The sequence below is a fragment of the Microchirus variegatus genome (genome assembly GCF_963457635.1).
Source record: "Microchirus variegatus genome assembly, chromosome: 10".
In the NCBI taxonomy this organism is placed as follows: Eukaryota; Metazoa; Chordata; class Actinopteri; order Pleuronectiformes; family Soleidae; genus Microchirus; species Microchirus variegatus.
In genome coordinates, this window is record NC_139811.1 from 20,173,889 (window position 1) to 20,196,979 (window position 23,091).

Sequence of the window (23,091 nt, forward strand, 5' to 3'; positions counted from 1 at the left end):
TAGAAAGACAATTTTATTAAGCCGAGCCATTTGTGAAAGTTGGGGCTACCGTCTCCACACAAACTAAAGACACAGTGACAAGAGTCGAGAATGAATGATCATTATCTACCTTCTGACAGGCACATTCCAAATGGGCATGACAACATCATTAATGAAGCTGTAATTTGTAGATATATTTCAGACAGTTCAATCCATATAGCAAGTCAGAACAAAACTCAAATGAATAAACCCTCAGCAGTCAGTTTAAAGTGGGAATCAAAGCACAGCCTTTCATAACAGATTTGAATATAGTTGGAACTATTTGATAAAACAGTCCAGCAAATTAACAACTGGGTGTTAGGAATGAATCACTTTTAACTTAAAGTGGTGAAGTGAATTTAAAGTGTAAAACAATGGCTTTACACAGATTTAGTGATCTGTATCTGAAACAACGAAGTGAAGACCAATATTAGGAGAATTTACTGCATTGTCAATTCTCAAAACAAAGTATTATATACTGTATGCATGTTGGTTAACACAGAGGGAGCAAATAGCCCCTTCTCCACTTCCTTACACATGGGTGGACTTCAAAAATGGTCCTCTCACCATCTCCCACCTTGCCGCAAGCGGCAGGGCCCAGTATAGAGTTGGTTAGAGAACAAGTGGGAGAAATGTGTGTAAAGTTGAGAGTCCTTTATTGAATCCTCCAACCACAAAACAGGTGGAGACAGCAAAATTGGGGAGAACATGTAAGATTTTATCACTGTGGTAACTGGAGCAGCGTGCCCTGTCCTGAGGGTAGATAGGTGATGTTGCGGGAGCGGGCGAGCTGGAATGCAATATCTTCAGCCGCCTCCAGCTTTCGTAGCTCTACCAGACCATCACCAGCCTCCATTAGGGAGTTGGCGATGAGCAAGGCCGCTTGAGAGTCACCTTCTGCTGAGATGATGGCAGCCTGCTTCTGTTGCTCTGCCTAAAAGGACAAACAAATAAATCTAATTCAACTTTTCACTCTTTCCCCCAAATACAGACTGATAAAAGTTTTGAATACACAAGCATTAAACGGACGGATCTGGATGTTATGAACAATACCTTTTCTACAATAAAACGAGCCCTCTCGGCCTCCTGCTGAGCCACCTGCTTCATCTCAACAGCTTCTGTAAACTCCTTGCCAAAGGTCAAGTGTGTCTGAAAGAACACATCACAAATATTTCCCCCAGTTAAAAACCAAAACTAAGATATAAAGTGAACACCGTTGCCAAAGTTGCCTGCAGCTTCTTACCAGTGAAACGTCATCCAAGATGAGGCCAAAGGTGGAAGCTCTTTCTGTAAGGTCCTCACTGACCTGTCGAGACACAAGCTCTCTCTGGGTGATGAGTTCACCAGCGTCAAACCGAGCCTATGAGAAAGAGACACATGGACGTTTACATGTCAGTTTAATCAGCTCATTCTCAAAAATCTAACTTGCTTCTCTGAACGTTTCTTTAGACCAACACTCACCACTACAGCCTTCAAGACCTCTGTGGTGATGGATGGTAGCACCCTCTCGTCATAGTCCTCACCGATACTGGTGAAGATTCGTGGAAGCTGATTGGTCACCGGCCGGAAGAGGATACGCAGTGTGATGTTTACATTCTGCAGATCTTTGGGATTAATGGTTCAGAGTTAACTCACACTGTGCATATTAGCCTATGTTTTTCCTTACATTAATAAATTGCACATAGAATGTAGACAAATTAAATAATTTCAAAACCACCTGTAAACAGAATGTTTATATTGTACATATAGCAGGATCAAAAGGCATAAAAAGCATCACTTAAGTAGTTAATTGATGTACCTTTACTGCCAGTGATGACGGGCACATTGCGTGGACGGGAACGACAATCAAAGACGATCGGCTTCTGAACCCAGGGAATGAGGAAATGGGTTCCTTCACCAACAACGGCTTCCTGCACTCCTCTGAACCTGTCGAATATCACAGCCCGGTGCCCTGCATCCACTGTGGAACAACTATAGACAATTAATCTCGAGGACAATAGGGTTTGTGTAGACAGCATACAAGTTTTTACTGGATAAAGATCTACAATGACTATGTTGAGAACTCATCCTCATCATCATCATCATCATCATCATCATGTGAATTATATTTCTGAAATGCTGTATGCTGTTACAGGGCTGCTGCTAATATAATCATTAATATTACAACACCAACATTAAAAACACTTCAGGCACATGGGAACACTGAACCTTAAGTTAATAATTTCAGCATCTTTCAGTTCAAAAAGCCATACAAGTTGATTGATTGAGGATTCCATTAACATGTGGTCAAAGTATTGATCAACCTCATGTTTTGTTGGACTCAGCAATTTCAAGTCTCAAGCTTGTATGTGTTGACAAAATGTCTACTTAGCTTTAGCAGGACCAAGATAAAATAACTAGAACTAAGCTGAAAGAGCCATGTTTAGTGCCGCTAATAACCATTTTCACATTTGAGAAATATAACAATTTATGTCTTGATCATTATTCGATCAAGACAATGTGAATATATGCAAAGCCAAATAGCTATTCTCTCTGGGATTCTTACATTGATGAATAATCAACAAGATGATAATAAATCAACTTGTACAATATTATTGGCACTGGCAGATATTGGCTTTAAAATGTATTAGCAGATATCGGCGAACACACCAAGATCTGCCGAGATAACTAATGACTAATAACAGTAGGCTAATTAGGCTGTTACCTCCTTGACTTCTATGCTAGCCCTCTACAACAATTACCTTTTAAGTTAATTTATTGATACATCTGCTGCAACAGGTCTATGCAAACATATTGTTGATTTCACTACAGGAAAGACCAAATAGCATCTGCATGTGTCAGTATCTAACCCTAACCCTGCGATAAAGAAAATCAAAACATTCATACATTTGTGGATTCAGAAGCAGTGCATGCATCAGGTGTCCATCCTGCACTCACCGTTGAAAAGGGCAGAGTTCACAACACCTCCACCGACGGCGAGGGCCAGCCCCAACTTCCCAATAGACTCAAGCAGCTTGGCCATGACAGCAACCTGACGCAGAGGATGAAGAGGAAACGGTCACTCAATCCAACAGTATGCCTCTCCGCTATCAATCTATTCTAATCGTGCGTGACGGTGTTTATGTAAATCCAGGGTAAACCCACACTTTCCACTGACAGCTGAAAGGCTGTGGCCTTGGACTGACTGCTGCCAAGGCTGAGGGTGCTAGCTCACTAAGCTAGCATTAGCTGACCAGCTAGCAGTGAAGTGAGGCAGCCTGTGCTAAATTGACCACGCGTTCAAACAGATTTGACAATATATATATATATATATATACGTCAAAAACACACCAACTTTCAACACGTGAAACACACTTTAAAACGAAAATTCTCATCGTGTCTGTCGAGTCCGAATAGCACACCGGGTGCGCATGTTAGCGTGCCTCGCAGACACTATTAGATCTACAACGGTGTCTACGAATAACACGTACAACTAGCGTTTCCTATGTTTTTTCTTACTAATGTTACACAAACTATTGACATTACAAGTAGTTATTCCCACTGCGTATCACTACTAACCTCAGGTAATCTCAGACGTCTGTGACCTCCACGGCGTACCACACATGAAGCAGTTCCCGTTATGCGCGTGCGCACAGGATGAAGCAATGGACCCTCTGATTGGACAAAACATAAGATTCTTCTTCTATGGCGGTTCGAGTTCGAGTCAAATGTAGCACACGGGCATTACTGCCACACACTGGCGTGTGGAAGTATGAGTGGACCCATTCTGTGTGTAAACTCTACTATGATGCTGCCACAATTCACACAAAAAGAAGAAATTCATTCTTTGTACAAAATGTACAAGATGTAAATGTCTGTAAACAAACTCCAAGTCTTGTACAGTTTCGCTTGTTTTTATGTAAAGCCAAAAATAGTTTTCCACAATATAAACAACTAAGTCCAAACAAACCCATGGCAGGGGTCTACAACCTGTGGCTCTTCAGCCCTTTGAATAAAAAACGTATTTATATACATATATTTTAATTTTCTTCTTTGAAATTGAACACCTCTTATTTAGAGATCAAGGTGATAAATAAGTGTTTTAATATTTTGTGCATCATTACGTCAAGTGTGTTATTGAAAACCAACCCAAACCCGACCAAACTTGTCCTATCCATCTTTGGATCCACATATTTACTGTTTTCATTAATTTCCACAAACAATAGAAGGACTTGGTCTGTATAATTCTGTGTTTTATTTCAAAGCAGTTTTTTTCTGCTCTTTATAAAAGGTTGGCTATAAAGAGCAATGACATATTGTAGTATATATAAACAGTATGTATGAACATACTCCACATCTGTTGAGAAGACATGGAAGACAATTAGGGCCACTGAACAAACACAAATATATTTGTGGCCCTTATTCCCTACTGTAAGGACATATTAGGACAAAAATATAATATATAACAATATAACGGCAGCTATTGCAGGCAGAGTGACATGATAGTGACTGGTTGTTGTTACTGATATGGTAACTATGACTACATCAAAGGAAACTAATGTATAATACCTCTTCATTTTTATTTTATTTTATCCGTCTATGCCATTTTCCTTCATTTGTTTATGTTTTCTGAGTTTGTAAATGTAATGGTTTGTAATTAAAGGTGCAGTGCAGTTTACAGCTGGCCTACAACGTTTCCCTGTGGTTTATAGAGTAGAAGCTGGTTTACAACATGCATATAACACGCAGGCCGCACTCGAGCGCCCTCTGGCGCAGATACAAGGAAACACGCGGCAGTGACTGAGCGTGTAGTTTAGTTTCACTTTTCCTGCAGTGGCTTCTAAAGTGTGACGGTTGGTTTGAGGGGGGAAGACTTGAGAGAAAGCGTCCGCCGAACACTCGCTCAGGTCAGTGATGTTTACACATGTGAGACGTGGTTTGTGACACAATCGTAGCAGCGTCGCGTCCACACACACACACGCGCGCGCGCGCGATCCGTCGGTAGATGTGTTGGTGTGTTTTCATTCTTCTCTGCCACTTCCTCGTCGGCTCTGATTGTGACTGCTGTGACTCTTCTCTTCAACGTCTGCTCACGTTTCCTGGAAACATCGTGTGAAAGTTAACGTTTCTCTCACATCTACGTTTATCTACAGTCAGACTCTGAAGAGAGAGTTGAGAGGAAATCATCATATTTGAGCAAAAACCTAAACTGGTTATCAATACATATTGATCATTTGGAAAGCATCATAGGATAAATGTACATTAAAAACCATTGTAAATAAATAAATGCAGCCGTTGGTGGAGTTTGTTCTTTGTTGATGTGTTGCCATCAAGACAAACTGCAGTTGTGAAGGGGGAGGATAAAGGGGCGTTAACACAATCTGCTCACTTCACTGTGGTCATTTGCACATTTAACGTTCATCTGTGTGCAAAACTGATTTTAAAAATGTAGCTCTAAAGCGTTTTTCCAGATACAGTTAAAAAAAAACCCCACAACAACACTGGAATAAGTAGAGAATTAAAGGGATAGTTCAGTTTTTTAAGTGTGGTTGTATGAAGCACCCTTGTTGAGATGTATTACATTTTTTAATTCAACCTTTATATAACCAGGAAATAAACACATTGATATTTAAAAAAAAAAAAAAAAATCCTGTGTGTTTTTTCTGGCCAAGACAGCTACAAAGTACAAGGTTACAGTCAGTGGTCAATACATACTATACAAAAAACATACAATCATCAAATATAATCAGAATCATAAGCTGTCTTTCAGACAGATGTGTTTGCCTCCAAGTCGCCCAGCATTCTCCCAAAAATATCTAGTCCAAGTCCAAGTCCTGCAGTTCATTCCAGGCAAAGGGAGCAGCAAACATAAAAGCCCTTTTTTTTCTCCCCACAATTCAGTTCTGACCCTTGGAACAGACAGTGAGAGAATATCCTGGGAACAAAGCCGATAAAGAGCCTCCTTTGACTAATAAAGAGTCAACAGGTAGGAGGGGAGAAGTCCGAGAATAGCTTTGTAAATTATTATCCACCAATGTTTTACTCTAGAATTCCAACCAACATGCTCATAATAGCAAAGAGAGATTGGGATCCACTGGGATCCACTGTCACCCTAATACACATATATTGAATCTTGAATCTTGATTGAGGGCCCCCCAATTGTCTAAATGGAAGCCTCTACTTATTACTCATTACTCCTAAAGCCTGCCGTACAATGGAAAAGGTTTCAACAAATTAAAAAAAGAGGACCTTTCGAAATCACGTGACTGAAATTACCCTCATAGTGGAAGCGGCAGACACTATGAGGAAAAGAAGCAAATATTACTAACCTCCTCCCAATATTTGCTTTAAAACAGTTGATGGAAACTACAGATAAATGCAGATTTTCTTTTTTTTCGAGTATTTGAAAAATGATGCTACCATTTGCATTGTTTTTTAATGGAAACTAGCCACTGACTTTGCTGGCCGAGCTGCCGATTCTATAAACCAGGCCAGGACCCAAACTCATGGCAAAAACAGACTTTAACCACTCAACTAAATGGCTCAGCTAATAAAAACTGGTGAAGTACCAATATCTTGGGAAAATTGAAGAGTGTGCGGTGCGCAGTGTCGTTTGCCAGCATCATGTGCATGGCACTTTGTCTTTATCAACCATCAAAGTTATCAAAGGACAACAGAACACACAGACGATCCTTGAAAGAACTAGTGCACACTCAGCTGCCCTGAGTCTGACAGGCAGACATTTTCCTTGAGTTATTAGAGAGATGATGGCAGCTGAAGTATTTGTAATTTTTTTTATGTTGATGCAGTGTCCCAGATACCCCAATAGAGGGTGTGATATTATCAAATTTGTCCCTGTTTGCAAGGGTGGGGTCTTTTCATGACTCGATGAAACCAACAATGGCAGCTTCTCAAAACAGCATTGTTTCTTGGCTTTGTGCTAATCATCATCAGCAGCATCAGCAGCAGTATGATCATATCAATGTTCACTCTCACTATTTTCCGCACACGTCCCTGTGTTGCTGCCTCTAATCACCCTGAGAGTGTAGCCCCCTCACAGTGCAGTGCAGTGACTGTGTTTCTCCCAGCAGATGGCAGAGCGGGGCAAGACCGTGAGGGTGAGTGGTCTACCCACAGACATTGAAGATGACAGACTGAGAGACAAACTTCAAATCCACTTCCTGAGAGCCAAGAACGGAGGAGGGGAGGTCGACTCTGTCGCAATTGTCAAGACAATCTCTGTGTCTGCCCTCATCGCCTTTGAGGAGAGTGAAGGTCAGCAGGGTCATGTTGTGGTGCACCTCTATGCATGTGAATCGTGTGTGTGGGGGGGAGGTGCTTCCTTTTTTTAATTATGCACTTGGTTTGCACTATTAATGCCCTTTCCCCACCCCAATAAGAATAGTATTCTTTGAAGAATAATATTCACTATATTAAGTACATTAAAAAGCAGGTTTCACGGTACAACATAAAATGTTTCATTAACTTTAAAGACTCCAAACTTTGCCCACAACCCTTTTTCAAAGTACTATTAAGTTATTGCACTGCATTGGTTGTCACCACTGATTTACAATGAGCTGGATTGTTGGCATGCGAGTCAGTATAGTGGCCAATGGTGAAATCGCTAAGTCAGGATGCTTCACGGACTGAGATTGATTTCCCTCTGGTGACCCCTCTCACACAGTGGCACAGAGAGTTGTTCAACATAGCCGGCACATTCTGGAAGTGGATGGGAAGAAACATACGCTCACTGTGACAGAGCAGCATGAAAGCCCAGGGCCAGACAAGGTATGTTTAATTAGCGTGTATTCAACTACAGTATATATTAAAATGTCTATACATACACAATAAAATGTCTCTCTCCTATAATTCTAGGCCGTCTTAAGTTTAGCTGCAACTGTCAAGTACAGTGAGCTTCCTGGGGGACTTCTGGCATTGACAAGCCTCCACGAGAGCCACCCTGATGTCCAGATAAACTCTGAAAATGAAGAAATTTGTACATTATGTGGTACCTACACCAAGGTCCAGGCTGCCCTGGCTCACCTACTTGGCCCACTATCAGCAGACAAAGACTCAGGTCAACCTGACCCCGCTGACTCCAGGTCGTTTCAGATGGCAAAGAGGTCTCACACTCAGGGCTCAGGAAACCACAGCAGGAAACCCCATAAGCCAAGAGAACAAAGCCTGTCATATGAGTACAACACAAGCACACACGGTGACCTGGCACCCAGCGACGATGGCAGCGGAGATGTTGGCCAAGCTGAAGGTGCAGATCTGCAGCATCAGGCGCGTCCTGCCACACCAGAGGAGGACTTCTTACTGATTTTGGATGCAGACATGTTCCAGTACCTGCAGAAGAACTGCTGCCAAGAATACCAACTCATCCTCAGTCAATACGGTGTTGACGTGGTGGATGTGACAAGCCAGGGCTTGACTACTCTGTTTCTACAAGTTACAAAAGAAGGGAGGAAGAGTGGTCACGAGCAGCAGCGCCTGGATATGGCACGGAAGGCAATCACTAGGCTTTACCAAGAGAACGAGACCAAGATTCGTCGAGATCAGCTCCCTAAGATTTTGTTGTCTCCAAGAGCAGGACTGCAAAAGGTGGTACAAAGCTTAAAGGTCCAACTGCCCAAACTGCTTCTGAATGAAGATGACAAATATATTTACATAATTGGGAACAGTAGCGACGTGTCTGAAGCCAAGCAAATCCTTCTTCTAAAACACGACAGAGGGAGTCCTAAGAAAGACGATGTAGCCAGTCTTCTTCGATATTCTGCATATGATTCAAGTCCTGCTGAAGATGTGAGAGTGTCCTCCATCGAAGGGGGTCTCGACAATGATAGGCACCCACTGCCGAGGTCAGAGGAGGATCAGAGGACTGTTGAAGGAGCCAAAAAGTGTAAACTTGCAGCTCGGTTCAAGGATTCAGGTTTGACTACTTTAGGCAATCAACCAGCTGACTTCACCCTACGAGGGCGTCTGTCTTCTAGTCGAATAACGCACACTGGGCCAATATTAGGGCACGACGTCCTGTCCGAAGCAGCGGGGATTTCTGGAGAAAGATTATCCAGAGCGGAACCCCAAAACACTGGAGGGGACATCTTGTTCAGGAGTGGAGATACCCTGAATTCAGTTATGCAGAATAAAACATCACTGCAATCAAATGTAGTAGATGCTCGGCCCAAGATTCTAACGTCCCCCGTCAGCACGACTCCTTCCAGTTTGTTGGGCAGTAATACACGTCCGGCAGCAGAGTCTGCGCCCACAATGAAGCGAGCCAGTAGTTTCTCGGGAACACCTCAGCAGAAGGCTGAGGTGAGTCAAAGGAGTCATGACGACTCGAGCAAGTCTACCTTCAGAGCAAAGGCCAGGTCGTCCAGCTTTAGTACCCAAACAGGCAAGGAAAACCCAGATGTCTATAATGCTGAGATCAAAGTGTCTAAGGTGATGTGGCAGCACATCAAAAAAGCCTACAGCACCCGAGTGGACAACCTTACATCGGATTCTGATGTCCAGATAAAAGAATACCACCCACACGGTAGTAGAGATGTGACTATCACCTTAAGTGGAACAGATGTGTTTAAAATAAATTCTTGTCAGCTGGGTTTACAGAAACAGATTGATTTGGTCAGTATCGACTTCTCTGTGCAGGAGCTGCGTTTGTCAGACCTGGGCATCACCGATCCAGAAGATGAAACTTTACAGAGTTGCTGTACTGAAGTGCGTAGCCGCTTCAAGAAGGTTACAACATTGTTTTTGAAAGATACTTTGTACCTCCTTGGTCCAGTACATCTGTGTTCTAAAGTAGCCGCGACACTGTGCGAGGTCTTTTCTGGAAATTCCAACAGTAATCCATTCACTTCTTTACAGATGAGTGAAGAGCAAAGTACTATTCCACACCGCAGTAGTAAATACCAGGTGATGCCAGAGAGCCAAGTGGACAAAGCAGAGGGCGCTGGTGGAAAGGAGAAAGGAGAAACCAAACAAAAAAGTGACTTCAGGGAGACGGAGACTGTGAATGGACCTGTCAACCAACCATTGGTGAGAAAAGATCCTGTCATTAAGGAGAAAGTCAAAAACCTTGGTTCGATGCAGATGGATGGACAGAAAACAGAAACACTTGTCAACGTATCTACAGCAGAAAATTACAGAAATTTAAGACGTGTGAACGGCGTCGGGTCAGCAACAGCTCATGAGACTACCCAAAAGGACAGTATGCAGGAAAGGCTCGGAGAGATCCACAACCACCCCCCAATGGAATCCAAGTCAGGTCAAAGAGACACGGGGTTCATCTGTGTGTGTGGGGACAATGGGGCGTCAGTGATGAGAACCAAGTGTGGCGCGACCATGTGCGCCAAGTGTCTGGCCGCTGTGCACGTCCACTGCAGAGTGTGTCACGAGAAAGAGCCGATACCGCAGGGCATCCAGGGCAACATGAGCCAAGCTAAGCTACACATTAGCCTACCTGGTCACAGCAAGGACTCTGTCATCAAGATCACTTACTGCATTCCTGATGGTGTCCAAGGGGTGAGTTTTCTACAAGAACAATCGTTTCTAATAAAAGCCTTTTACACAATGTGCCCATTAAGGGTTAGCCTTGGGAGAAACAGCAATGGCTGCTCAATGATGTGTAACTTGGCATGTTTTAGCTGAAGTGCAGGGTCTTTATTGCAGGTTCAATAACTATGTGAGAGGGCAATATCAATAATACATTAACAATACATATACACAATATCAATCTTTCCAATGGTAATGCTAATTACACAGTATATCAATAATAATAATGTTTATGCACTGCATGAAACACGGAGGTTTAACACATAATCAGTTTTTGTCAGATGTGTGACATATTGTTGTTTTCTGTTTATAAAAATTCCAAAACCACAATTTATGGGTTTCAATAACTTTCACCCAAAGGCAAAAATCAGTCTTTATTCGTCTGACATTTATCATAATTAGTGATATTGACCTATTTGAAAATGTTAATCGTGGCCTTTTGACCTTTTTGTTCACATTGCCCAGTTCTACTACAAGATAAGAAAGTAATAATATTTTATTAGTCCCACAATAGGGACATTTACAGTGTCACAAAGACAGGAAAGGTAAAGGTAATAAATAATAAACATTAGGGCTTCATAATTAATTAATCGAGAACTTGCTTGGTCTGTAAAATATCTGAAAATATTGAAAAATGTTGATCCATACCTGGAAATGATGATGTTCTCAAATTACTTGTATCGTCCCCAAACCAAAACTGATTTGTATTTAATGTTTTCTTTGTTATAAGGAGAAAAGAAACCAGAAAATATTAACATTCAAGAAGCTGAATAACCAGAAAGCTTGTCTTAATTATTGAAAAAAACACTCAATAATCGTTGCAGCCCTAATAAACATGAATGTGTCTTATGATATTGCACTTGAAGTGAGACATTTTGCACATAGGATGAATAACATGTTACATATGTTTATTTAATTTTAACTTCTGCATAGGAAGTGTTGCACTTGTTTCTTGTTCCAGTGTGATCTGAAAGCAACACGCTGCATGAGCCTGTTTCCTTTGCAAACATTGCACCTCTGCACAGCGCGACACCATCAAATAGAGCTCCAATAACACCACTTATGTATGGTAATACCTCCAGCCTTTGTTTATGGCTGTGTTTTTTCCTTTCTGTCCTACCAGAGGGATCACCCATCTCCAGGAAACCCATTTCAAGGGGGCGTGTTCGAAGCCTTCCTTCCTGACTGCGAGAAGGCAAGAAAGCTGCTGCACAGGATGGAGAAAGCCTTCAGACTGGGACTCACCTTCAAAGTGACGGGCAAAGACGCGGCGGCTCGGGTCACCTGGGACTGCATCCCACACAAGACCAGTCTATACGGAGGCAAAACAGGGTGAGTGAGGCCAGCAACATGAGTTAAAGGTGACGGACATCAGTTCATGCATCATGAGGTGAACGGTCGTTCTTCTGTGTCTCTTTCAGGAGCGGTTACCCAGATTCCACTTACTTGACTCGCTTGTCCCAGGCCCTGACCGCCCATGGGATAGAAGAGTAACCGGCAAAATTTAACGAATAATCAGTTCTTACATAACATTTTATAACCTTAAATCCTTTTTTTTTTTAGATGATAGAGTTAAATTTCTTATTGCAACTGTATATTTTTTAAAGGTAAAGTGATATTCTATATTTTAATTTTTAAGTGGTATTTTTAATCTCTCCATTATTTAAAAACATTCCTTAATGTGCAAGTACGTATGTATACATATTTTTGTCCCTGTGTCGTTTTATGAATATTAAGGGAACAAGAGAAAAAGCTCTGTCGTTCCTTTTTTTTTTTTTAGAATGGGTACAGAAATAAAAAACGTTTTATTTTGTTATGCTTTTTTTTTATTAGTCCTGGAAAACATGTAAGGCATATGGTAACATTACACACTGAAGCGTTACAAGCTGTAGAGGCCATGTGGACAACATGGCACCACGCAGTAAACCCAGAGTCAAGCACAGAAGCAGCATCAATTTAAAGGGTTTAAAAAACAAAGTCGAGGGGGGGGGGGGGAACAACGCGAAGGAAAGACAGAGTTGAGTACGAGCTGAGAAATCAACTTGTTAGCTATGCCTTGTAGAAATGAACCAGTGGAGACTGAACTCTAACAGGAGATGTGCAGCGGGGACGGATGTCATAAGAGTGTCTAAAGCATTCCCAGAGATTGGTTTCATGAATGTGCCAGCTGGCCATGACAGAGCCCACACTGAAGGTGAGGACAGGGAGTCAGGTGGCACCGGGGGCAGTGGATTGGCTTCAGTTGGCAACTTTGAAAAATTGGAAGAGCATTCCTTTCTCCGACACCATGCCTCTACAATGAATTTACAACTAACGTGGAAAGAGACGGCAAGCTCTACTTTACACACGTGTCTTCTGGTCGACTTTACGCGCATGGATCCTATCACTGTACGTGATAGAACCCAGCCAGGTTTTGTACTTTCTGGACATTGCTGTGATGTTGCTGCGTTGCATAATCTTTATAATGACTGCTAAGGAAACAATAACTGCAGGCAGATGTGGCTGTTTGTGTTCTAAGTGTTGATGAGTGAGCAAAGTGGGTCTCTGCGTTTGGAAGCCATCCACTGACAGTGGAGTCTCTCGCAGTGCCGAAGCGTGCATCAAACTGAAATGGAGTGAAGGGAAAATTGAGATGACGGTTTGTGCAATGAAGACGTTGAAACAGTGTGTAAGTTGTGTGTTTTTTGTTGTTGTTGTTGTTTGGAATGACCTGAGAAACCATAAAGAAAAGGAGGAAGAAATTCAGCTCACAGCTGAATGATGGGCGTCTGTGTGGATGTTCAGCTAAAAGAAGCCAAGTCAAACAGAGGAGCAGTGCCACACTCGCTGTTTATCAAAACTAAAACTGCAAACAACCAAACTGTTTATTATCATCGACTCTGAGCTACTTTTTCCTCCCGTGCATTTCTGAATCGCTAAGTGCTCTTGCTTGACTTGCAAGTGTCTGCAACGGCTGGGAAACCATTTTAAGATGACATACTGTACATTGTAGCTTAACCATGATGGAAAAGCACTTAGGCAGTACGCCAAAGTAGAAAGAAGGCGGGCTTGAGTTTAACCAACAGATCCAGTTTAGCCCACGAGCCTAGACGGCAAACACCCGCCCACTGATTGAGTTCAGCTCAAAGGCATCTTAGCTCAACGAAACCAAATGGAAAAATGTCGAAAGAAAAAAAAAAATCAAATCTGTTTTCCACATGCTGATGAATTCATGCAATTTCAAATTCCAGATGTCGGAGTATTGTTTATTTGCTATGAATGTGAATGAAGCGAAAGAGGGGGGGGGGTGATATGGAGAGTTTTTGGCTGGCTGCTGCGAGACTGTGACGTTGCTCCGAACCGAGCTGCTCTGTGTGTGGAAGCGGCACAGGGGAAGAGAGGAACGGCTCTAATAATCTTTTGAGTGAACTGAGATCAGCTGTAAGGCGGAAATGTTGTGTCTGGTGCAGCTCAGCCAATAAACTGTTTTTTTTTGTGTGTGTAGCTGTGTGAGAATTGGCATCTCTGCACAGCTGTGTGAAAACATACTCCCTCAGATAGAGAAATCTCTCGAGAGCGAAACCAAGCTTTTGGATTTGGATGGGTTTAGCAGTTTTTGTGATGTTGGGTCTTTTGGTGATGGGACCTTAAATGCACCGTGTCCACTGCCTTCTCACTGTGATCGTAAACATGCAGGTGGAAGCACAGTGAAAAGGGTATAGATATGTGAGTGAGGAGCCTCTGGTTGAGGTAAGCTGTGTGCGAGGAGGAGGTGGAGGAGAGGCACAGCGCAGGCCCATGCTCGAGCAAGTCTCCAATCGGTCAGAAAACTACAAATTGTGTCTTGTAAACTGCAGCAAGATTTCTGTCAGCACCAATGAGCATTTTCATATACAAAACTGAGACACCGACGACTACTTTTTTTTAGTTGTTTTTGTTTCTTCAAAGTTGACGGAAATGCATCCAAAAGCAGAATTTTTCTTCAGATTTTTTATGCACTGTTAATATTGAAAGCATTGACAGAGGAATATACATACAGTTTGGCACACATGGTTCAGACCAACATAAAGACTTTATCACATTTAAAAGGAGTGCAGGTTGGCAGGTCCCCACATAAAGAGTATGAGCTTTGAACTTTAAACCCTTGGATAACAAAACAAACAAAACATAAAAATATAAAGGTAAATTAAAAATAACATATTAAGTAAAACATTATTTCTTTTCTTTTCTTTTTTTTTTAATTCATACTGAAGCGTTTGTTTCTCACATGGCACTCGGAACAGAAGCACCGTCCACAGGTTCACAAAGGGAGCCCAGCAGATTAGAACAGAACACTAACCAGAGGCTGACAGGACACAGTCACTCCCCACACCAGCGTGGCCGTCACACTCCAGCCCAGTGCGCTCCACCCTGCTCCATGTTTTACTTCCCACAGTTAAGGATTGGATGAATGCTCTGATTTTAGCTGCCACCCAGGAGAAGTTGGCCTGGACCAGGACTGGCAAGCTGAAAATGATGGGGGAACCTTTGTGTGATGATGGGACCGACATGTATGTCTCTGTATGTGTGTGTGGCGTCACTGAGCTTCAGCACATACACTGGTGGAGGATGATGGGAAGCAGGCCGCAAGACCTGGAGCAGAATCGAAGCCTGCGTGGGACTGGAGTGCGACTGTCATGCTTGTAAGTGCATTAAGATCAGCGAGCAGAGTGCAAAAATACTAATACCAACTGTCCTCATTACACAGGCCTCATATCACACAGAGAGAGAAAGAGAGTATGGAGGGAAGGTTTGGATGAAGCTACACAATATTGTAGCAGAGAAGTATAAGAGGGCGGCACGGGGGGTAAGGGGTTTTAAAACCTGACAAACGACCTGAGGACACACACACACGCACGCACGCGCACACACATTCACACACACACACACACACACGTCTTCACACACAATGGCACACCACACACAGCACATGAGGGAGGCCACTCATGCTAACACAACAACTTTTTTGTTTCTTTTTTGTTTCTTTTTTTTTTTTTACAAAGTCACTAGTCACCATCTGAGTCTCAACACTGAGGCCAGAGTCACAGACAGACAGGCAGGCAGGCGGCTGTGGGGGATAAACTTTTAAGGTTTTAAGTTTATGTCCGCCTACATGAGCAATTTAGAGTCCACCCAGGATTTGTGATGATTGCACTTGTGGAGTCCTAACATGGCACCTGCCAGACAAGATTAACTCTGGCCATTAGAGGGAGCCATTTGCTGTTTAAGCCAGCATACTGCTAAAGGCATAATTAGGCAATACTAGATTTAAAAAAAAAAAAAATCTGAATACATTTAACACTCTGAAATACTGGTGCACGGCTCCGGCTATTGGCAAATAGGGTTAAGAGAGGCAGAAAAGAGAGACACAGGGAGAGGAAGTCAGAGAAACAGACCACAGTGCCTTCTCTGACGAGCCTGACGCCTGTTGCTATGCCGACCAAAGAGAGGGAAATGGAAAGAGAGGAGGGAGAGAGAGCAGGGAGAAGGAGGGGAGGCAAAGTATGGACGCCAGCTTGAATTTAATTTTCCTCTCCCAGGTCAGGGTGATCGACAGGCAAGTGGCCACTGTGAAAGGAGCAGAATGCCACGGAATGCCTCGAGGAGGATCAGGGTGGTGGTGGTGGTCGGGGGGGGGGGGGACTGTTATTCACCTTCTTAACTTGCCCGTTTGAGACGCTTTCACTGTCTCCGCGTGACAGTGCCTCTTTCATCACATTCAGAGAGTGTATGTTTGTGTTTGTGGCATCGTTTTGAGTAGAGGCAAATTCTCTCTTAATTGGCACTGTGCTCTTCTAGCCAACAGTTGGTCAGCGAGAAGAATCTGTTACCAAGGAGGAGGAAGCTGAGCAATGATGTCTGCCTCGCTATTCAACGCTGCACAGAGAAGGCTTATTATGAAGCAAATTCATATTCAAGTGCAGGACGGCAGCCGCTGTATTAACTCCATAGATATTTGGTAGTGGGGGGGGGGGGCACACATGCATTATGGAGCTGTTTTTCCTGCCACCAGTTTAAGGCCTTGCAGCAGTGACACTATTGTTTGAGCCAAGTCAATCACGAGCACAACCATGATGCAAATATCATCGGGGGGGGGGGGGGAGATTGAAGGCATGAGCCAATCACACGCGTCTCTGACTCATTCTCAGTGTCATAACTATCAGAGAGAGCAAACGTGTGCGTGGGTGTGGTTCTTTTGCTTTTTTTTCCCCCCCAGCCTGCCTATGCGCCTGTCTGTGGGTCCGGCCTGTGGGTTGGTTGGTGTAGGGTAGTGGTGTGGAAGGTGTGTGGTGTGGTGTGTGGGGGGGGAGGGGGAGGGGGTTTAGCACAGTGAGGGTGGGGGTGGTGAGTGAGTGAGGAGGAGGAGGTGGTGGCAGGTGGAAGTCAGAGCAGAACAATTTAGCACAGTGGGAGATGAGGTGTGGGGAAGCATGGGGGTTGAGGGTGGGGCTAGAGCGTGAATGAAGATGGATGGTTGTTAAGGAAACAGTAATTTGTCCCCCAGGCCTGGACGCTGCCCACGGTCCATCAAGGCTCACTTGTCTCTGTCATTACAAATAGGGAAAAGGCTGTTTTCTTGTGGTACAAGCAAGTGGACTTTTTTTCTTTCTTTCTTTCTTTTTTTTTTTGGAAAACAATACCTGATGGGGCGTGGGTGGAGCCAGGCCTAAGTAATCGCCGACATTATGAATTTATGGGGGTGAAACAGATGAGATGAAAGTAATTATGTAATACACCCTTCCATCTTCCCATTCAGCATAAGCTCCCACCCATCTCCATGCCTCCCTCCACCATCCCACACCACATCCCCTGTTCCCAGGACTCAAACTCCCTGCTGGTCTGCTCGACTATCCCTCCCTCCCCGTTCACTTCTCCTCCTTCTTGACCTCCTCCTTCTTCTCTTCCTCCTTCTTCTCTTCCTTCTTGGGCTCTTCTTTCTTCTTGTCATCCTTCTTCTCTTCCTTCTTGCCATCGTCCTTCTTCTTGTCGTCCTTCTTCTTGTCGTCCTTCTTTTTCTCCTCCTTCTTGTCCTCCTTCTTGGGCTCCTCCTTCTTCTCCTCCTCGGGCATGGGCTCTGTGGTGAGGATCACTTTGCCGATGTTGTTTCTCTCCTGCATCTTCCTCATGGCGTCGCCCACCTGCAGGAGAGATGAACGGAGGAGGGACAGTTACTTAAGGAAGGATGGACAGACGAAAGAAGGAAAGGTGGATTAGATTTTACCTGTCATTGAGAAAGATCTGCAGTTTTACACAGTATTCTAAGAGTCTCCAGCATTCTGTCCTGATCATTTGTTTTCATATCACAAACAAGAAACACATCTTGTGAGTTCTCACCCCGCAAATATGAATTTAATATGCTGTGTATGTGAAATTGAATTTGTTGAGACAATATTTTCCTAATCTCTGATCGGAAATGAAATAGTTGCAGCAGCACGCAGTGAAGAGGCAGGCGGATATCAAAATGAATTAAACACAATAAGGCATGATGCAAATGGATGGAGTATATTTCTAAACACAAATATAATGAAATGCTTAATTACATTTTTATTATTTAAGATTATAAGAAGGAAAAAGGAGTAGAGTGACACAGAAAGAAAGAGCATGTTTAAAGAAACACGGTAGAAAGACTGTGGACTCAATCCTGGTCTTGGTTTTTGGATTCGACTGCTTTTATACATTATTAATGAGCAGCAATGTGGTCGTAACTCAATGTAATTGCTTTAATTTTGTTTTAATGGACATAATCACAAGTAAGACTAATAAAATAATAATGATAAGTGCATTAAGTCAAGATTCTGGTGACGAAGGAGGCCACTGCAGATGAATTAATCGATAAATCCCCGCTGGAAGATAGTATTTCATCACAGCTGAGTCTGCAGGACTGGGACATCGAATTAAGCGGTGGCACAATCAAAAGTGGCTGATCCGCCATTTATCCCAGAGCACAATTATAGTGTTTTTTTTCTTCTGCTACAGTCGCAACGAACAGCAATCAGCTCAGCCCCCACCAGTCCAAAAGAAGGATTTATGTGCCTAACTGTCAATCATAACGACAGGAGAATCCCCGCCAGACCAGCCCCACCCTCCTCTTGACCACTGAGCTTTGTCCACCTCGTCTCTCCTCGTTTCTCCATCACTCCCCTCCTCCCTCTGTCCTCCAATCCCCCGCGTATGTGCGAGGCAGGCAGACCACCTAACGACCAGTGCCACAGCAACGGGACCATCTCCTAGCAACGTAAAGCCTGGCTACAACGTGGCCCTGACGATTCAGACACATGGGAAAGAGAAGGAGTGTGGGTGTTCGACGGGGAAGGGCGGGGGTGGGGGTTAAGGGGGACAGAGAGAGCAACTGGTGTCCTTCAGAGGAGGAGCACGCCTCGCTGGAAAGGAGGGAGGGCCGAGTCCGGGAATTATAAAGTATCGTCTTCAATGTGAATCAAAGTCACAGTGAGATGCTCTTTGGACGACTCCACCCTCTTCAGCTCTTTGCTCTTTAAGATCCGTCAGCTCCTCCGGCTCCCAGGCATGTCGGACTGGAGCGTGCTATATTTATTCACAGCTACAGACATGACTGTTATCCTCTTGGGAATCGGCGCAGATGTAGATAATGAACCAAGAGAAACCACAGGAAAGGAGGATGACACTAATTTTCAAATACTGGGCCGGCATGTTTATTGATTATGGTGGAAATGGAACTGCTGTGGTGGACGGGGTCAGGGCACGGTATTTGTGCTCCTCATAAAAAAAATAATAAAATCCTCTAACAACATTTTGTCGTTGATGCCTCTTAAAGCATCAGAAATTTACCATTAAATCTCCAAACATCAAGTCAGACTGAGATATATATTCTTCCATCTTGTTTTCCACACTTTCTTTCTCGTCCATCAGGGCCCCTCCCTCAGACAGACGCACACACTGACTAAAGGATGTCACCATAGCAACAGGAGAGAAAAAAAAAGAAAGAAAAAAAAAGCCCACTGTGCTGTGAGGCAGGAGAAGCAGAGAATACAGCCAGAGGGAGAGAGAGACACAGTCAATAACCTAAAGACGGAGAGAAAGAGCCAGATATGAAGAGCGGGGCAGATGGAAGAGGCAGAGAAAGAGCGTCAGATGGCGGATAAAGACAAGCAAGTGTTTCTCTCCGGCTTCAGTCACACACTGAAAACACTGACCAGCTCCAACTCTAACAACAGAAGACGTCGGCCTCTGACTCCCTCTTTCTCTCCGCGGTTTTCACACCCTCTCTATTCATATCTGTTAGCGGCGTTAATTTGGTCCGCGACAATCTGACTCTGTGTGGCCGAGCGAGTGACAGAGGCGACACAGTGCGTCTCGTGCACAAACTTCACATTATTAACCGCGGGTCTCGCATTAACCTGGGCCACACCCAGCTCCTGCAGAGCCCATCGTCGCCACCAAACGTGACATTCACACACACACGTGGCGTGGAAAAAACACGCCGCTGGTGTGTACAATTCATGCCGCACTGAATCGTCATGTTCCTACATTCACTTACACCAGGGGTCTTCAACCTGCGACTCTTCATCCTCTCTTTTATTTTCTTTCAACACTTCTTTTTGGAGATCAATGCATATTTTGTCCACTAAAATATGCATCACATCCTATGTCTGCATCAAATATTATTAAAAACCATCAATGGATGCACATTATGTGTTTTTTCATCACTTCATAAGAGTTTGGTGTTTTTCCTTAGTTTAAAGGTGCCATATGTAAGAATGTGGCCAAGAACGGCTACTACATTCAAATTCAAAACACCAAGGTCTTTTAGGTTTCGTTTTCTGACGTAACTGGCAACCTGTGGTTGCTCGGCAGCTGAGACTCTACTGACTGCAATGATTGGTAGACGGCGGTAGGTGGCGCCACATGCCAAAACATGATTTCAAAACATAAACATGATTTGCAGTCTGCAAAATATTTTTTTTAATGCAAATATTTTGTCTGTACTGTTGTTGTTGGTGAGTTCAGTTTGTTATATGAACATTATTCCTGAGTCTCTGTGACATATTAGGAGGATTTTATGGCCAGTTGTTTTAGATTTATTACATAATGCACCTTTAACAGGCAAAAACAGTCATGAAATGTCAACGGTAATCTTTTTGTACTTCTTAAATGTCATAAATCCAACAAACTAGAGTTATATTATGCATAGTGGATCCATATAATAAAACTTTATACATGATTTTATCTCCATCGTATGGGTCAAATAGCTCCAGATTAAGTGTATTTTGGTGGAGAGTAGTAGAAAATGTCTCTAAACGGTATAAAACAATAACAAAAGACCTAGTTTGATGACGTTGGGAAGCAGCGTAGCATCATGTGAATTGTCGTCCTTGGTTGCTTTGTTTGGTTACGCTGCATGTTTGTGCTTAACGGGGTCCGATACGACCGCAGAACGTTGGTGAGTAGTCTAAAATAAAATCAAAAATCAAAGGTCAACACCGACTAACTAGTACTACTACTCGTTCCTCACTCTGATCGTTGACCCTGAAATGATAGCATGGATGGGTTAAAACCTTGAATAGAAATACAGATTTGTATGGATTTAAAAAGTGTTGGAAAGAGTTCATAATGGAACCAAATATACAACATTTGAATGCAGAAATGTTACAAATATAATCCATCAATGACATCTACAAAGTCTGACGAGAAGGAAATGGAAATAATAAGAGATAATGTGACACACATTATCTTTATCTATGTTAATCTGATATTAATCCAGATATACTGCACATATAAGACAATAGCGCAAATGTCACAAACCTGCTCAAGATGCCAGGTGGAGTCGATGTGGGGCTTGACCTTGCCCTGCTTGTACAGGTCCAGGATGGTGTTCATGGCCTGTGTGATCAGCTCCATCTCCCCTTCCAGGTAGCCCAGGTGGAAGCCGCACACCGACTTGTTCCCTTGGATCAGGCTGAGCGTGTGGATGGAGAACTGGTGGTACCAGTTCTTGGCCACAGCGAGGAGGTTCTTCTTCTGGCCCGCCAGCATGTTAGCCGTACCTGAGAGAGGAGGACGGTGAAAAGAAGGAAAAGGACCTGAATCTCTGACGGCTGGACGATGAATACTGTGTGCAGTTCTCTAAATAATTATCTTATTGACCAAATAATTATTGACAAAAATAACAGACTGATAAATCTTTCATGTTAAATAAACATTACATTTTGTTCTGTTTGGCTAAGAACTTACCATAAAGGGTGACTTAAATAATTTTTTCATATTTTACTCAAATATTTATCATTCATCACAAGTCATTGTATATTTTTGCATATTTTTTGCACGTGAACACCCTGGAAACTTCTCGCACTTCAGGTCTGACAGTCACCACGTCACCTCCCCTGTCTCCGCCTTCACCCTCCAATGCCCTCGCTCGTCTCTGCCTCTTTCTCAGGGGAATAACGGGACACAAAGACTTCTTCTCTGAGAGAAGAGGAGAGAGACCCAGGCTGCTACATTCAGACACATTCCAGGTTTTCGTCCGCATAGAACGATCATTGTTCGGGGCCATGCATACTTCTGATAAACTGGAAGAGAAAGTAGCCAGTACAGAGGGACTGGACGGGCGGGGTGCGTGTTCTGCAGGGGTGAGAGAGGGTGAATGGGTGAGGGTGGGTGGTGGGGCACCCCGCTGGGCAGTGGGTTGTTGTGCAACATGCAAAGGCAGAGCCCTGTTCTCCATGGATGCCGAACCCTGCCCACTGTTGCATACATGCGCATTCCAGATTGGCACTGCAACACAGCAAGCTCATAAAGGCCCTCCCACAGATGACACACGGCACGCCGAGGACACGGAGGTCACAGAGGTCACGCTGCCCACCAGGAAGCAGCTCAACTCCATGGCAAGTGTGGAAGCCCACGACTATTTTAAACACTTTAAAGTGTTATTTTTAATATGGTACTGACCGATTATCACCTTGTTATCAGCCTACTGGCAAATAAAATGCAGACCCTGATTCTTCAAATTAATTAACAAGTAGTAAGTTAATTCATAAATTTGTATGATTAAAATCAAAGAAAAAACAGTATACAGTATCAGCATCAGCCCATAATTTCATAATGGGTGCGTCATTAGTTATTTGGCATTAAATTCTTCCAATATATACAATATATAAAAATAACACTTAGCTAATGACTTAATCTTCATTGACACCTCTTTCAATAACTGCTAGCCTTTGCAGATAAGCTAAATTTAGTGCTTCCCTGCTGTGTGGCTCCACATGTTTGGCTCTGGGCATAACATGAGATGCACTGGTGTTTAAAGTGGAGACTGAATTCAGCTCTGGGGGTTAGCGTTGCCTCAGAAGAGAGATTTGCTTACAGAAGTGATTTTTAAAGGTGCCATATGTAAGAATGTGGCCAAAAATGGTTACTACATTCAAATTAAAAATACCAAGGTCTTTTAGGTTTCGTTTTCTGACATAACTGGCAACCCGTGGTTGCTCTGCTCTGCAGCTGAGACTCTACTAACTGCAATGATTACTAACTGATGATAGA

At 43.3% G+C, this 23,091-nt stretch overlaps 2 protein-coding genes across 2 annotated transcripts in view; both read right to left on the bottom strand.

Moving 5' to 3' along the window:
• phb (prohibitin) lies at nucleotides 1–3,639 on the bottom strand. The gene is made up of 7 exons (XM_083896595.1): nucleotides 3,577–3,639; nucleotides 2,956–3,049; nucleotides 1,817–1,978; nucleotides 1,480–1,622; nucleotides 1,262–1,378; nucleotides 1,072–1,167; nucleotides 1–952 (listed from the first exon to the last, which is right to left on the bottom strand). Exons 2-7 carry the CDS (start codon nucleotides 3,038–3,040, stop codon nucleotides 740–742), a joined length of 816 nt encoding a protein of 271 aa, XP_083752721.1. The 5' UTR covers nucleotides 3,041–3,049; nucleotides 3,577–3,639; the 3' UTR covers nucleotides 1–739.
• Nucleotides 3,640–12,409: 8,770 nt separating this feature from the next.
• vat1 (vesicle amine transport 1) overlaps nucleotides 12,410–23,091 on the bottom strand; it is a 36,655-nt gene continuing 25,973 nt past the window's right edge. Inside the window, exons 5-6 of the mRNA XM_083896864.1 lie at nucleotides 21,358–21,599; nucleotides 12,410–17,714 (exon numbers count right to left, since the gene is read on the bottom strand). Coding sequence (XP_083752990.1) covers nucleotides 17,442–17,714; nucleotides 21,358–21,599 — 515 coding nt within the window. The 3' untranslated portion in view covers nucleotides 12,410–17,441. The remainder of the gene's footprint in view (nucleotides 17,715–21,357; nucleotides 21,600–23,091) is intronic.